Here is a 17993-nt window from a genome sequence, read left to right as displayed (position 1 = left end):
TAATTAAGGTTTATTAAATAAAAATAACTATACATGAAGCAATAGTCATACATATAGAAGTTAGTCTTATTTCTTTCTTGAGAACGAATGAGAAACTGAGGGTCCCCGCCAAAAGATCAACTGAGGATGCAGTTATCTGAAGACTTGAGTTGGGGCAGGAGGATATATTTCCAAGATGGCTCACTCAAAAGCCTGGCTTCGTTCCTTGGCAGGTGGACCTCTTGGTAGGGCTGCTTGTGTGCCCTCACAGCATGGTGACTGGCTCCCTCCAGAGCAGGTGATCAAAGAGAGATCAAGGAAGAAGCTACAAAGTATTTTGTGACAAAGCCTTGGAAGTCACACTCTGGTCATTTCTGCAGTACCTTCTTGGTTATACCAGGCCTGGGGTTGGTACTCACTCACAAGATTGTGCAAGTGCATGACTCTGAGTGTGAATTTCTCCTTAAATTTTATAGCCTAGGTCCTTTGCTTGCCTTATCTTAGTACTGTCCAGCCATAGAAGCCAGCTGTATCAAGTGTCAGAGAGGACCACATAAGAGGCAAGAGTCCTGGGCGACATCTTGGATCACAAGAGTTAAGCACTCAGCCAAGATTCTGACTAGTGAGAAGGGACTGCCACTGGTTTGGCAGTTCTCAACCTTGGTTGAAAACGTGAATCATCTAGGATGCTGGTATTCGTGGGCTTCACTCCACAGAGATTCCGATCTAATTGATAGGGGTTGGGATGGCCATGATGTTTCAAAAAAATAACAACTCTGCAAGTCATTCTCATGTGCAGCCAGGAGTAAGTACACTGCAAATGAGCTAAAGGCTCCTATTGAGACTGAAATCCACACAGAATGTGCCTGTCATATCTAACAGCAAGACCTGTTCTTCTCTCCTAGGGCTGTGGGATGTGGGGAGGTTTAGAGCAACAAGGGGTATCAGTAATTTATTCACTCATTATTGTTGCCAGAAACAGAGCAGGTCAGGTTGACGAGATTTCTTCTCCATCACCTATATGTTCTGTTTGAACTGTTCTATAAAAAATGGGTGGGAGTAGGGTTAATTCATCAATGCTAGTCTGATTTGAGGTGCTTTATTTCAGGATCTGTTTCAGGACAGACCAAAACAGGCAGATTGGATGAACAGCAAAGTCCCAAAGGAAAAGGAGAATGATGGGAATTTGATGAGTTGGACTGGGTTTAGACTGCCTGTTTACTTACATAACACGTTTGCCAATAGTCTGATGCACGCACACACACACACACACACTCAGAGGTAAAGCTGAGGATGAGACCACTCAGCTCATATAATTTTAGAGGCCAGCAAAGTGTTAGATCTACTAGGCTACGTGGCTGTGGTTGTCAGCTAGTCGTCCTGCTGCTCCCTCCCCCTTCCATGAGCACGACGGGAGGCGGGGTGAAGGAGGATTGGAACCGGGGTCCTTGTGCACGGTATTCTCTTCTCCTCCAGGGAAGATAAAGAACTGAATTTCAGTTCAAAGACTAATTGCACATTCCCATTTTTCAGAACTCTTGTTACAACTTTCACATTTTCCTCTTGTCATTTTCCTAGGGAACATGACAAACAGAGATTATCATAGTATTGGCAAATTGTTCAGAATGTTGGCAGATGCCCAAAGAGAGGAGGATCTGGTAAGGACATATGCTGGAAACCATTGTCATCACCTCAATCAGAGAACTTAAAGTGAAAAATAAAAAAACACTGCAAGTATTTTTTTGACGACAATAACCTAATTGACACTTCTTACATAAGCAAGAAAATCCCTGCAGGTGGCACCGGGTGTCGGCAGGACATAACTGCTCACTCTTGTTTAAATTTCGGGCACAGGCTGATGAAAGAGGGTGAGTTGCTGGGAAGACAAGTCATTCACTTCTGACATCTGTTTCAGCTGCAGCAGAGGCTTGGCTGGAGGGCGATTATACTAACAAAGCACGGTATCTACCTTTCCCATAGGATTCCAGCAGAGTGCGGCCTGCGTGGCGAAGTCTCAGAGGACTAGAGTGTCTCCATCTCATGACAAGGCAGATCACTTCCGATGGACTCCTGAATGCAAGTGTACTTGATGGGAGGTGGAGGGGGCTTGAAAGGCGGGGGTCTTTCCATGCTAGGAACAAAACATCACTCATTCAAGGTGATATATGTATGTATACGTTTTAAAAATAGGAAACATCGAAAGGGAAAACATGCTCCACTGAAGAGAAAGGGAAAACAGCATGCTTTCTTGGTTCCCTCAAAAATTCTCCTGGCATAGCCTCCTTGTTAGTTGTGTTATGATAACACCATTAATTAATATTTGTGCGGTATTTTACAGTTTGCAAGGCATTTTTACCATAGCATTATTTATTTTATGTTTAGGAACTGAATATTATTGTCACCATCCCACAGATAAAACTGAGGCTCAGAAGTTTCAAGCAACTTGCTCAAGAGAACCAGACCAGCAATTCTTTTAACTTTCAGCTTTTAACCAGAACCTACACTCTCTATGGCAACTGCCTCCTAATAGAAGTGTTTCTGTTATGTAGGTTAAAACATTCCTCCAGAGACAAAATTTTATAATTCTCAGACCAAAGACTGAAGTTTTTCAAATAGCCCCTTCACCAACCCTACCCCCGGCCCTCACCCACACACACACTGTGTACTGGGGGGAAGGATGGAGTAGGGGATAAAGCTCTCCTGAATCCCCGAGTTGATTAGCACTGGATGGATCATGCCCAATCCCTTCTGTTTGTATCAGTGAACATTCTTGAAGTCACCTTTGTATTGTTTAAAGTGCTGTTCTGTGTTAGCACAACTCATCTCTTTGTCTAAAATGATTCAAGCATACGAGCGTGAGCTTAGCTGTATAAATGCTCCAGCTGTGCTGATATCAGGAAATAGAAGTCTGTGAACAGATTTATGTCCATGACTCAAACACCTCTACACCTTGTCTATCAACCCATATCACCATAATTTCTCCAGAGAGATACAGATTGTTTCTCATCTCTATATACCACAGACATTTGAATAGAGAAAAATACAAAAAATCAATTCAGATTTTCAGATTCCCATTTTCTTATTTTAGTATAAAAATCCACAATGCCTATTCCCTGATTTTCTAATGCTGTAATGGGGACTATATCTATCTATCCATCTATCCATCTATCCATCTATCTATCTATCTATCTATCTATCTATCTATCTCAAAAGGTGGATAAAACTTAAGAAATTTGCACTTCCATTTTTTCAGGAAAATTAAGAACTTCTCAAGGTCACGGTGGTCAGAGACTTGTACTTGGACAGGAATCCAGAATTTATGACCGCTGATTTGGTGCTTTATTCACCACAAAACACCTTCCTGCGTGTGGCTGTAGGGTCTTGGAGGATACACTGAGAAAGTAGAAGAAGGTATTGCACACAGTCAGTGTTCTCTTAGACAGCAGTAGGAAAATGCACAGAAGACCAGCTCTCTGTATTATGAGGCTCTTTTCTAAGCACGGCCTAATCTAGGCTGATCCAAAATAGCCAAGTCAGAAAAGTGAGGCTTAGCCTTACATGTTATTTCAGACTGCTGAGTGGAGGGAGAAGGGCTTTGGAAAATATTTCAGTAAGACAAAAATGGGGTAACCTACTGCTTACTTTCTTTTCCCCTGGGGAAAAAAGGAAAAGGGCAGTAAAAGCCCATTCTGCTGAAAAGCAGCTGGAAATTTCTTAAAATTACCTTTGTCACTCAATTTCACACTTGAGTATCTAGGCCCAGCTGGGCCCTGGCAGTTCAGAGGTGCATGAAAATGAAAAAAATAATGAAGATTAAAAAAAAAAAAAAGATCAGTTTCAGTTTTGAGGTGAGGTGAGGCTCAGTTCTCATTTCATGCCCACTGACCTATTCCATCCAATGAGTGTTCTAGCCTGAACAGGTAGAGGGGGACCAAGTCAGAAGCTGCACATCTAATTCCAACTGTGTGGTGCTGGGGAGGCTAGGCAGCCTTTCTGAGCTTCCCTGAGCCTTACTTCCTCAGTTAAATCTGAGAGAAACTCCATATAGAGATGATACTTACGTGCTGGGTGAATATTCTGTACGGAAAATGTATCTATTCCTGCATATCTTAGTATTGTACTCACATTTCTTTTTGGTACTGACACCATTTCCTCACTCCAAGACCAAACAACACCAGGCAGGAAAAGAGCAAAGCTGCTACGATCACCGGCCAAGACATTCCATCTTTGGGCTTATTAACCACAATACCTGACAGGGCATAAAGAGAGACGAACCTTAAGACCAAACTTGGGCAACTGGAAAGTAGGATGAATTATCTTGCTCACCTGAAATAGGCTGTATCGAAAGGCCATGGAGTACTCATTGGTCACAATCATGCTCTGGGATCACATCTATGCCTTGTTCTCATTTCTGTTTTTGCATTTATACAGTTGCTTTTTTTTTTTTTTAACATGAATGTCTGTCTTGTTAAAATGTTCCAGAACTGATTTTCTTTTCCCAAGGATCTGGACAATTCCTGGCACATGGTGTCCAATGCAATGTTATTTGTAAGAATGAACAAAGAAAACTGACAATCTGCAAATTTGTTTTCCAAGTTTACTTCAGCAAAGAAAACCTTATATGTGAAATACTGGTCTAGCTTTGGATTTTCTTATTCTTTAAGGAGTCATTAAATGCTTTATAGAATATTAGTGTGTTAAGGAAGAGGAAGAAGCATTATGACATTGAAAATGCTGAGAGTCCAAAGTCAAGAAGGCCTGGCTAATACCTGTGGAGCTGTTGTGCTCAAAAGCCTATCATCCAAGACTTTCCATTTGGATGACACTCAAGGAATGATCTCCAGGGTAGCAATTTTCTAATCCTTTTCTATAGCCTTCCTTCTTTTTCTTTTTTTCTCTCCTATCTGTTTCAGCAATAGAAAGGGGAGAATTGACAAAAGGGGTAAAACTGAAACCAGCTGCTCTTCCTCCTTCTATGGTCTGAAAAGAGAGGAAGTTGAAAGTAGAGGGCTGGCGAAAATTCCACTGGCGGGTGATTAACAGACTGATCTTTCTCATCCATGCTGACTGTACACATATTCAACTCATTCATTCCCTTTCTGGCGTTTGAACACCAAGTCAAATGGTATGAATCAAAGACTTCCAAATACTGTGGATTCTAGACCAGAGGCAATATAAATACAATATTCTAGACTGTTTCACGTTTTCTCTACCATAAAGGGAGAATTCTTTTTGGAAATAAGATTGTTGGGTTCTGCCTGGCAGAGAATAAAAGGGAATGTTCATAATTATATGGTTACTTAATTTTTCCCTTTTTAAAAAGTATTTTATGGTCATGTTAAAAATTCAAACAGTACAGAAATATAAAATACAACGAAAAAGAAGTGTCCTTACGACTTCAGGGGCCAGCTACCTGCACTGGAAGCAATAACTTTGAATAGTTAATTATGTATCCTATCAGAAATTTTTAATGCATATGTAAGCAAATGTATGTATTGTGAACATATATCACTTTTATTACAAATGGGGGCATACTATACATACTGTTCTGTTCCTAGCTTCTTTCTCTTAAGAAACATTCTTGGAATATTTTTCACAGATGTGCACAGAGGTTTACCTCATTCGATTAAATGACTGGGTTGTTGCCCAATGTATGGATCTGTCATAGTTTATTTAATTGATTTCTCAATGTTATATAGTCAAATTGTTTCAAGGCTTTTGTTTTTTCTAACAACACTCCAGTGAAATTCCTTATACATTATAGATAGATCTTTAGCTCTTTAGATTACATAGATCATTTGGGCAAAAAGTGCACTTTTGTATTAGAATTATCTGGATTGCTTTTCTTTCATTGTTTCAGCTAGATTATAAACTGTCCATAGGTGGAGACTAGTTTTTTAATTTCTTTGTTTGCCTCAGATTTATTACACTGCTTTTCCTAAAGGAAAGTCTCAAAAAATACAGGCCAAAAAACTGGATTTAAAGTATTAGTTTAGCAAATCTTTTCTATCTTTTTACATAGTTTGGACGGCCGCCACATGATGTTGTTACGTTAACACTGGTTATCAGTGCTGAAGATTTTCCCTTTTACAACACATATCCAGGGATTCCAGGTCTTCCTCATGCTCTCCCGGCTTCAGCCCTGTCAAAGCAGACACGGAGGGTCCCCTGGAAGCCCACATAGTCCTATAATACATAACCATGTATCACTGTATGTAAAGCTGGCTAGAGCCCTCGCAGTGGTTCGAAGCGCTGGATTATTGTGATCACAAAAGAAGCAATGATGCAGATGGTCAGCTTAGTAAAAACTGACCGGGCCCTATGCTAGTAATATGGCAGGATGTAACATTTTACCTCCAAAGTTTTAGAGAAATGAAAGAACAAAAGATTTTAAATAGGTCTTACATCAATGCTTACAAATTTTCTCCCAATCAAATATAGAAAATTAGACCACTGACTTCAGGAATGTCTCAGTGGAGAAGTGGTCTTGCCCCATCTCTAACTTAGGTAGTTCTTTAAAGCACCAATATCTTAAAGACATTGGTAGGACCTCAGTTTGCCATTCTATTGCCATGTTGTGTGCAGGGTGATACAGTGATCTGGGGACTGTATGACTTTTGATATGAAATAGACTAAGTACCTAGGTGGAGAGTTCACAATTAAGGAAATACTTCCTAAAGTGAAATAGTCGACTATGCCTCTGAATTTACAATCAAGATCTGCTTTGGGAGGGTCCTAACTTTACTGAATACCTTGATCTCTTATGATACACAACAAGAGATTTCATTTAGCATGGATAAAATTTTACTAGTTGAATTATAGGAATCCTTTGTTCCAACAATTAATTGCTTTCTTGCTTCAGATTTTATTTCATAGGACTAAAATGTTTCTCATTACTTTTCATCTGGCTAATTCTTATTCACTTTTCAGATTTTAATTTGATTATATTCTGAGAGTCATTTCCTGTTCCCCAGTTAAAATCAGATCTTTCTGTTAGACTCTGACACCTTGTGCCATATTATAAGATCTGTCACAAATAAATTTAATTGCATGATGATTTATTTACTCTGTGTCATTTATAATAAATTAAAATCTTCAGGAGGCCGGTATTTTCAATGTACACCTAACACCTGGCACAGTGCCTGACAAATGGTAAGTATTCAATAAATATTTATTGAATGAATAAAACATAAAATAAAAAAAATGATAAATGACTCACCAGTGATATGGATGTCATTATTTTTAGTAGACCCATTGGCAGTTGTGGGAACTTCTGAAAATGCTCTGGTTGTACTGTTGAAGACATCACCTAGGGATATAAAGGGATATCTGAACTGATCGTAATGGCCATCTCAACTTCAAGAGGTATAAAATCATGACTGGATTTCACTTGCCATTAGAAGAGCTCAGTTTGAATGGCCTAAAGCTCTTAAAATACTATGTGTAAAGTTCACTAAGGACCAGTTTACACAAGGCTAGTATCCAAGGATCTGTCTACCAAAAGAGTGAAATTCTTATTGGCTTAAAGAAAAAAAGAGAAACAATACAGTATATACAACAAAATAACATCTGCTAAAGCATGTCCATGAGAAAGTGGTCATGGGAAAATGCCTGACGTTGGGGTCATGGAAAGATGAGGCTTATCCACAGTGTCCCAGGGTATCAGAGGTCCAGCCAGTCAAAATACTGATTCTCCCCACTCTAATGTGTTTGATAAGGTCAATAAAAATTGGTAACATTCAAGTAGATGAATCCATGCTGACAAATCATTCCATTTTCCAATGGAAAATTAAAACTTAAAATTTATCTTAATGGATTTAATTGCAAAAATGCTATTATGTAGATTTCACTTTGAAATAAAATAGAGAAAAATTTAAGTCTTGGTCTCTGACTATCTTTTTTGAGTGACTGGGAAGAATTTTGGTTCCATTCATTATCACTTTCATCATCATTGTCATTTTCATCAAGATGAACTTTTAAACACCTATCTGGCATTGGTGATATCAGTTCTTGTTTTCCCACCTCTGCCCAAATAAAGCAGACCATGACCTTCCCCAACCCTAAATCTCCCCTAAGTACTCACCATGAAGTGTCGAACCTGCACTTGAGGTGGATGAACTGTACGTTTCACTGGGCATCCATGAAGCTATTAAAGGAAGAAGATATTGGAAAAGTTAATCTGTATAAGACTGATGATTGTATTGTCTCTTCTTGATCTTCAATTGAATTTAATAATTATGAAAAAGGGATATTAGTGAACATTTAAAGCAAGATCACCAAACTATTCTGCAACACACATTAGAATGTCCCAATGTAAATTGGGTGTCCAGATGTTACCAATAAGGAAGGTTTTGATCACAGCCATTTAAAAGCAGGAAGAAGAAATGGAAGGAAAACACCAGGAGGGGCTTCTCCATCTACAGAGAGTGTGTTGTGACTGTTCTCCTGTCCATCTCATAGATGAGCTGAAAGAATGGGAGAGAAGGAAAGCCCAGGTGTGTCACAGTGGCCTTTGGTCAAGAAAAGATGCCATCAGCACTTTGACGACCTAGAACACACACAAGGGAACAGAGCAGTTTGTCCTTGTGGGTAAGCTGACATTCTTGTTTGACTATGAAAACTGAACTGTGTTGATTGCGAATTATCAGACCCTGCGGTCACAGGCTTTGTTAGCTGCTAGGTGAATCCTTTTGAAACATTCAGAGGCAAACTCCCCTTGAGTGGATGGCAGAAAATTCCAGCAGCACATATGGCTTTTGAAATAGATTTATCAACTCATTTTGTTTAGTTCTCCATCGCTGGCAAGAAAGTTCCACTTCCTGGCAGGCTCCACATATCTGTGTTTGATAACAAGCCTATAATGTGATGTAAAGTAAGATAATTACAGTAGTACATGGTTACAATCAGTAGAAGGATATTACCTTCATTTAATTAAAACACTGGTATACACAATTTTCCCAGTTAAATTCTTTCTTTTGTGTCAAGACCACAAGAAAGCAAAACCAAAATAAAACAAAACAAACATCAAAAACTTCCTTAGCCTGACCCTTTTTTGGTTTCTCTCGAGATGCCAATGGCAATACAGCTGCAGACAAAGGCATGTAATCAGGCCTTTAGAAGAGGTGCAAGTCAGTGCTTTACAGGACTGCTCGCCCGCAAGTCTGTCACAGCTGCTTCCACTTGGGGTCCCCCTCAAGGGTAGGCTGATTTTGCATATAGCTATTTTGAGTTTGTCTAGGTCAGGGAGATGCTCTTATTTTCAACATAATTCTATGATCCTGCTCATGTGACCTTGACTACTTCTCATTCTAGACAGAATGTCAAGCTCTGCAGGTGATGATGGACTAAGCACTTTTTAATGCTAATTTTTAATGTTTAGGCCATTAGGCCAGGAGTTTGATTGACATAGAGCAAGAAGCAACTAAAAAGAAACTGGAACCAGGCCTGGATTTAGGTGAAATTATGAAGAAGGCAGTTTGTTCTGGAGAATCCTACAGTTTTTTTGGCCCAATATGGTGTCTCGTTTACTTCCTACTTTTAAGGCTTGATGCCTTTATTTCTTACCTCTTCAAAGGCTTGCAAGAAAGGATGTGATAAATTAATTTATGCTAAGATATAAATGTTTCAACAAGTGCTATCACTTTGAGCAAAATGGGTATTAAAAAAAGATTTTCTACTTTATGTTCATTATCACCAAGTCGATATAAAACATTTATAATGATAAGTTACATATGGACACCAATAGTTTTTTCACCAAATACAGAGTAGTCTATTCTGTTTAATATTGATTTTCTCCAAAAAAAATAACCCTACATACATAACACAATGTCAGAAGATGGTAATACCCTCAGCATGATCCATCTGTTAAAAAAATACAGTGGAGAATGTGTTGAGAGAGGGAAAGAAAAAGGAGCTTACAGTTGATGGAATCAATGTGTGTGAAAATAGTTCAGTAATGTAAAGGAACAACTTCAAAAGCAAGCATATATTATATTATGAGTCTTTCAGCAAGATGAAGAGATGAGGAGTTCTTGTACCACTTCTCCCATAGGAGACGGGGCTTCTTGAGGAATGCTAGTTTACAAATCTTCAGTAAGGTAGGATTAGCTATCTCCAATGATTTATCTTTCCATAAAACAATACTTTTCTAAAAGCTCATCCACTCCATCATTCAGAGATCCAGTTTTTAGAATTTGTTACACACTGGCTACTCCATCTGCTCTTCTTAAGTCTCCCTGTGAGTCTCTCAGCAGAGTTACATTGCTATTGGCCTTTAATTGACTGAAATATTCTGTGATCTTCAAAGTATCATCATGTTGGTTAAATACATGAGTTAGTTCTCCTTTAAATCTTTTGAGAACACAGTTTCATTAAAATCCATGAATGAACACTACTTTGACACGTGGATGATAAACACCAGAGTGACGGATAACTTCCTCTATGGTACCATTATCAGCAGAAAATATGAACATAGGATGATACTGTGTGGTTGGAATTTCTCAAATAAATTCTTATATCCCTCCTTTAGCATAACATCAGTTTCTCCCACAATTCCTTTAAAGTTAGCTTTTGATAAAGATTGTTCAACAAGGAGACTATGTGACTTAGCACACTACCATAAAAGGGCATTTCTCTTCTATGGTAAACACAAGATCAACTTCAATAACACTGTATTTTTCCTTGAGTTGCAATAACATTTTTTGACACTCATCTGTAATCAGCTCATGGTTCTCAATAATATTATGACATGTTAAGCATCCTTCCCTTTGTAGGAAAATCTATTTAATGTCATATCAAAGTCCAAGATTATCTGGTTTGGCAGCTTCTCTTTCGACAAAATCACAGATAATTTTTGACTCACAGGGTTCTTGAGGCAAACTGAATTTTTTGAAAATTCTGGCATTACTTTATGTGTAGAGACTTTATTTTGGGTAACGAATCTTTCTTAAGGCACTCCAAGTTCTTCTGTCCTGAATTTTGTCCTGGAACAAAGGCATAGGCAGCAAGCAATAACCACAGATGCAGTGCTTGGGGACAGAGATCTCAATGATCTCGGTCTTCTGCCCCATCTTTCTTTCTCTTCAAGGTGGATATGTACTGGGTCAGCACCACTCCTTCCACCAAGATGCAAATGCTGCACTAGCTATGGTGTCCCCTCTTGCCATGACCATCTAATCCATAAATGGGACCCACATGCTCTTCCTGACCACAAAAAGGAGATGACACCCAGGAACTTTGAAAGGATGGGGCATGTGTGCTAGCTGTGGAGAAGCCCCCAGAAATTGGTACTTTAACAGAAGACTGAATTTTAAGTCAGAGGAATAAATCTTTAATTTGATCTAGACAGGAACTAGGTGACAAAATGGGAGCAGAATAGTGTTTTAGAGAAGAGGAAAATGGAATGAAATGTAACCTGGGACACAGAAGATTTTAGAATGTGAAGACAAGAGGGGTGAGTTCAAAGAATCAGCATCCCGGCCAACAAGGAACAGAGGGGCCGCAGGGATTATGGTGCAGCCTGAAATAGCGCCCAGCCTCGTTGTAGGTCCTGGCATTGCTATGTCCCTCCCACTGACCCTCAGCTCCTCAACTGTAGCCTCTCCCTCACCTTCTGCCCACGGAAAGTAGAAGGCGCTGCTATGAAATTATTAGGCACTACTACCTGGAGCCTAAGAAGAACCAGCCAGGACCAGGGGCAGGATAAGCAATGCATTTGTAAGATTTAAGAAGAGTACGTAGATTTTGAGGAATATGGGATGCAAGGTCAAAGAACAGAATAAAGACGTCATGTGAGATCAAGAAGATGTACTCTGAGGCCTGTGTGTGTGTGTGTGTGTGTTTGTGTGAGCACGCACGTGCATGTGTGGTGACAGTGAACTTGATTTTGGTAATGGGATAAATTGGAGGCTTAGGGACCCATGGGGACTTGTACCATTCTTCTGCTTGTCTAACTTAGACAGACTGACTGATTTCAATGTGGCTTTAGGCTCCACTGGGTCAGGTGGATGACAGGAAAAACCAGAAAGAAAAAAGTAATTAAGCTTCAATTTTCTGCTCCATAGCCTGATCATCTGAGGGTCAGGATGAAAATGTGCCCCAGGATTATTAACCTTATACATTCTGAGTATTTAGATGACCAGATTTGGTACCCTCATTTCATAGGTGGTTAAAGTAAAATATGCATTCCTGTTCTAGACTGAAGGAAATTTGGAAGCTGAACTAGGATAAGATTCCAATATTCTTCAATCCCAGCCTAGACCTCGTCAAGTCAATAAATAAAAAAAAATGACAAAAGAATATATTAAAATATACACTTATAAATTTAGTGTAAAGGCAATGTACTCAGAACCTTCTAGTGACATCCAAATATATACGAGCTACACAAAATGCACGTATAAGCAAATATCCCATAGAATGTGTTCACAAATAGCAAGGGCCCTAGAAACACTGCAAGTAGGTTTATTTCACCAGAAATCCATCCATTATCATTCTTTTTCTGCCTCTGAATATTTCATAAATCTACTGAACTAAACATACTGGGAAAAAAAATCCCATTACCAATGCCTATTTGCGAATCTTGCCAAATGTATCATCTCATATTGGATGTCACATTACAGTCCAATCCAACGAGCAGAAACATGTTTCAAAAACAGTTTGGGAGTGAGCAATCAATATTAACTTGTTGGATCTTAACGTGTTCTTGTGAATGATTATAAATAGAGCAACTCACTGTAGGGAATTTTCTCTCTCAGCTTATAGATAAAAAATGGCAAGTGGTTAACAAGATCTTTTTATTCCTGTATAAATAAGAATGTGGGTTTTCACTGCCAGAAAAAATTGCTTCTTGGGTTTTAGAGGCGCTTCCTAGATTTCACAATTTCTATTTTTATGGTAAGAATAATAAAGAGATGTCTGAGGATAACTGAAGTTGTCAAGTGGGGAAGGACAGAAAAAGTGAAGGATTATAACAGTTCATTATGAAATCTATTTAAAAGACCAAGAATATACTTGTGTAAATTATGAAGAACTTTCAAGCAAGACCCTTTCAGTTTTCTAGTTTCTGGGGCAAAAAGCACCTTGGGTGGCCTCTGTGCTTCGTATTGATGTGATGCATGGGATGAAAAGGAATTTATCCTGGGCGCACATGCCAGTATAATAACAATTTAAATAAAGAAAACAAGTAAAAAGTTCAAAACTTTCAATTAAGCAGATAATTTCTTTTCACTGTGCGTGTTTTCTTCCTTGCCCATATGTACCGGTATCTTTTCAATCATTCAGCAAATACTTGCTAAGCATCTACGGCATTCCTGCCACTGTTACAGACACTGGAACACTACAGTGAAAAGACAGAAAAAGGGTGAGGTCTCTGTTCTTGTGTATCCTAGATTTTAATATATTTTCGACAAACAATCAAATAATTCGAATAAACAAAGGAAAACATCAAATGCTAAGTGTTATGCTGAGACTTAAAATGTAGGATAATCTATACATCATCATAGCATAAATTTAAGCTGGAGTTCAGCATTTCCTATAACCCTGTCCAATCAACTTTTATCCTCAGTGTCACATGATTTGCTCCCTGTAACCAAGAAGTACTAATTCACTTATTTATTCAATAATATTCATCGAGCCCTAACTCTATGTCAGCCATTATCTCAGGCAACAAACAAAAAAAAAGATCTTAGGGAACTTACTTGTATTACAGTATTAAAAATAAAGGGTGACAAACCAGTGTAGGTAAAGTAGAGTTTCAGCACAGTTTATTATAAACAACTCAATTTTATGTTAACACCATATAGGATAAACGTTGATCTAGGAAGTATGAACTTTTATCCCCAGTCTAATGTTTTTATCCTCAATTAATATCTGATTGGTAAAAAAAATTCCAGCTCATACCCTTTTCTGTATAGCTTAGTATGTTACAGCTATTGTTCTGATTGGTTTCATAATATCCATTGAGTTATGATCTTAGCCTATTCCACATTCTTTTATTATTAGACCTATTTTTCTGAACCCCTCCCCCAACTCGTACGGATTTTGGAATTATTATAAATAACTTTATAAATGTTTACTCCCTGTCCCATCCCTTGTATGCCCATTCAGAAGCAAATGCTGTTCTGAATGTTTTGTATTAGTCACTTATATAGTTTTAAAATTTTTATCACATATTACATCTAAGCCATATACTGTTTGGTTGCACTTGCTTTTAAATTGTATTTAAAAATATCATTCCATGTACTGTCACCTGGCGTTTACTTTTTTGCCTCAAGACAGTGTTATCAAGATGCACTCATGCTGTTGTATGGGGCTGACCTTCACTCATTTTTCATTGAACCATAATATTTTATTATATGACTACAATACTATTTATTTTTCTACTCTTCTAACTATGGCCATTTAGATTATTTACAGTTTTTTGTTATCATGAGTAGTGTCTTCCCCCCAACATCTGCGTACATATCTCCTGGATACATGTAATACTTTGTCTTCAGGCGGTGTGTACCTAGGAGTAGAATTGCTGGATTGTATGGTATGACGATATTCAGCTATAAAACATAATACTTAAGTGATGGAAAGAGACGGTACCAATTGATACTCTCATCAACAACACATAAGAAATTGTATTGATCAACATCCTATATACCACGCAGCAATTCCAGACTTGTTAATTTTTGCAAATGGATGACAAGCACAGTGACAGTCTTCCCTGGCATGTCCTGATTATTAGTGAGGCTGAGCATCTCCAGATGTTTTCTAGCTACTTGCGTTTCATCTTCTGTGATGTGCCTGTTTGCTCATTTCCTATTGCTCTGTCTTTTTAAAAATTGATTTGTAAGCATTCTTGATGTAACGTTTTGATCCTTTGTCAGCTATATATTCTTGATCATTTTCTAAACTTGTGTGGCAAATATCTTCCCCCAGATTATGGCTTGCTTTTTTAAAAAAAAAAAAAAACCAACAACTTTCTTTTGAATTTTCTTAATTTTATTGTATTCTAATTTTTAAATCGTTTTTATGGCTAGTGCTTTATGTCTCTTCTTTAAGCCTTTCCCTATGCCAAAGCCAGGAAGAAATTCACCCTTATTTTATGACATGTTTTAATATTTAGCTTTTGACATAAATATCTTAAACTATATGGAGTTTATTTTTGTGTAATGTGCATGGTGGAAGTGCTTTTTAATGCTTTTTTCTTATAAATAATCAGTGTTCCCATGTCCATTTACCGTTTAGTCTCCCCTTTTCACAGCCACCTCTGGCATAGATCTAGATTCTGCTGCCTGATGGATCCTCCTCATGTCCTCGCTCTCCTGACTCTCCAGACAATGCCTTCTCAGGTCTTGTATTTGGGTACTGAGTTCATAGGTGTCTATTATAATAGCAACATATTTGTTGAGAGAAATATGTTGCATTAAATTATAGACGGTGGTACCCAGACTAATGATGAAGGTGTGTCATGAATTAAAGGTTACGATGAATGTAAATCTGTGAAACTGAGGCCCATAAAAGAGATGCAATAAATAAATTATGCTCAAAGAGCGATTTTACAGCAGGTTCCTTTTCTCTCTTTGATTTATTTCCTAAGGACAAGTTCCCAGCAGTGAGATGACTGAGCCAGCGGGTATAGAAGACTTTCAGAGGTTTTCAATGTACAACTTAAATGCTTTTCAAAAGGGGCACACACATGTATTCTGTAGCAAAGAGCCTGGGAGTTAAATTCAGAGTTCTGCACCCATGAGGTCCAGGATCTTCGTTCTCTTGGCTTCAGCCACATCCTTTGTCACTTCTTACCACACTGATCTTTGTCACTTCTTACCACACTGATCTTTGTCTAACACCACTGAGACACAGTGTACTTCCTTTCCAGACCCTGCTAATACCTGCTAAAGCAGCATCCGCAGACGCTGCTGATACGTGGTCAGATTACAAGTAACAAACCATTTCTGTCCCTCCTACTGACCTCCCTCTTTTCAGTTTTGTTAGTAATAGGCATAGTCTAGCTAATTTCCTCTTTCCCCAGATCTACTCAGTTTGCTTTTAAAAATTTCCACTAGTTGTAACTCCTAACACAGATGTCCCCTTCCTCGGTAAGTAACCCTGTTTAAAATGGCAGGGCCCCCTCACCCCTGACCCTCACTGTCTCCCTTCTCTGCTTTATTTTTTCCATATCACTTATCACTATTTGTCAGTCTCTCCCCCACCAGAATTTGGTACTTAGACCCGTTTTGTTTGCAGGTGTATCCCCCAGCAACTACAACAATCCTTTAAACATGACAGATGCCTTGTAAATATTTGTTAATATGATCGTAAACAAGGCACAGAGTAGTTGTTCAATATATATGTTGGATGAATGAATGAGACCCAGAGGACGCCAAGGGGCTCATAGTTATACTTACAGTACTTGACATCTTTCCCACTGGAGGTCTCAGAGTAGCTGAAGCCTCGGGTAGTCACATCGGAATTGCTGGCTGAAAGACAAAAATTTTAGAACCCAACCTTCTTATAAAGCTATTATTTAACTTTACTTTGATGTGCTGAATTTTTAATCTATATGATTTTGGGGGAAATCTGAAATTGAAAATATGCTTCTTTATGCATGAACACTGGCTAGCATATTAAGCCAAAGTCTGTAGTTTATGTTTAATGCCAACTTGTCTCTGATTTTCTTTCTTTTTCTGTTCCTGTCACCAAGTCAGATACTGGGAGTATTGTCAAGATTACTTTAATAGTACCTTAAAATCCCACAACAAATGAAAGGTACAAAATAATAACAAATCATCAACCTATATTTTTAAGATTATAGTGACTGTCATATCAATATATAGTCATCAGATTACAATTTGCCACAGAGTAACTCAAAACCAAAATAACAACATCAAATGAAAACACTAAGCGTTTTGCCCAAATCTCAGTATTATCACAGCTGTGGTGAAATTTGTGCGTATGTTGTCTCTTTTCAGCCACATGAGGAAAGCCCTGCTCTTTGAGCACTTTGAGGGGTGACAGTTGGAGTCGATGCACTCACATCCACAAGGGCTGTTGAAGATGGAGCTGGATATCCTATTCTGAAAACAAAATTCCCAAACTGTCATAGGTATTTACATGCACATGTTTAAATATGCCACTATACTTAACAGGAGTGGCATGTAGAACATGGAATATTAGAGTTGGAAAGGATCTTGGTGAATACATAATGCAATGGCTTCATGTTACGAATTATGAAACTGAGTTCAAAAGGTCTATGCTTGTGGTTAGATACCTGTGGGAGCCCATGATTGGGTTAACAAATTGTAACAGATCCCAGCTGCTTATCTCCTTAAAGAAGATGTGCTTAGTAACTGCCTTGAGGTTTTAGCAACGACCCAGGCCCCCGGCTATAAACGCTGGGCGTGCCTGCTGTTAGATAGTCTTCTATCCCCAAAACAGCCTTCGGCTGGAATGGTATACAACTTATAAAAAGCTGCAGACTCAGAGGTGAGAAGGCTGGTTAGCCAATGACCGGTAAGATCCTCTGAGAGGGGCAACTTAAGACAGGCACAGCCTGAGTCCAAGTTGTTAAGCAGCTGATTCTCATAGTTCTGCCCTGATAAGCTGAAAGGCTCAACATGAACATGATTCACCAAAAAGGGTCTTCTGACCTTGAGCCAAACACCAACAATAAACAAAGCCATTGTACTCATCGTGATCCCACCCTGTCCTTCCCTAAATTCCTGCATTCCTCCTTTGACTGTACTCAATAAATACGGGAGATTTCAGAGGCTCGTGGAGTTGGCTCTGGACTCCCTCTCACTCTCTTGACTTTTCCACAGAGTCTTGAGTAATTCGTTCCGTCTCGGTGGGACTTCTGCTGGCCAGAACCCACAACTGGTGACGGACCCACAGATACCAGTTATTCAATATCATTTCTTTGATATTAACCCAGTTCCCCTAACTCCGAGTATACTACATTCACACTTTAAAAATACACTGTTCTAGTATCTGCTATGTGCCAGGCTCTACTCCGCCTGCAGTGCGTA

The 17993-nt window shown here is 38.7% G+C and overlaps 1 protein-coding gene and 1 pseudogene across 1 annotated transcript in view; both read right to left on the bottom strand.

Moving 5' to 3' along the window:
- Positions 1-17993, bottom strand: part of CD96 (CD96 molecule) — a 79821-nt gene continuing 61828 nt past the window's right edge. Inside the window, 5 exon segments of the mRNA XM_014567760.2 lie at positions 1-2110; positions 4105-4228; positions 7199-7288; positions 8063-8125; positions 16374-16445. Of these exon segments, the coding sequence (XP_014423246.2) occupies positions 2002-2110; positions 4105-4228; positions 7199-7288; positions 8063-8125; positions 16374-16445 (458 nt within the window). The 3' untranslated portion in view covers positions 1-2001.
- Positions 10313-15275, bottom strand: LOC106731041 (annotated as a pseudogene).

This window comes from Camelus ferus, chromosome 1 (genome assembly GCF_009834535.1).
Source record: "Camelus ferus isolate YT-003-E chromosome 1, BCGSAC_Cfer_1.0, whole genome shotgun sequence".
NCBI classification, from domain to species: Eukaryota; Metazoa; Chordata; class Mammalia; order Artiodactyla; family Camelidae; genus Camelus; species Camelus ferus.
Note: the sequence above shows the minus strand (reverse complement) of the source record. Positions and strands in the feature narration are given on the sequence as shown.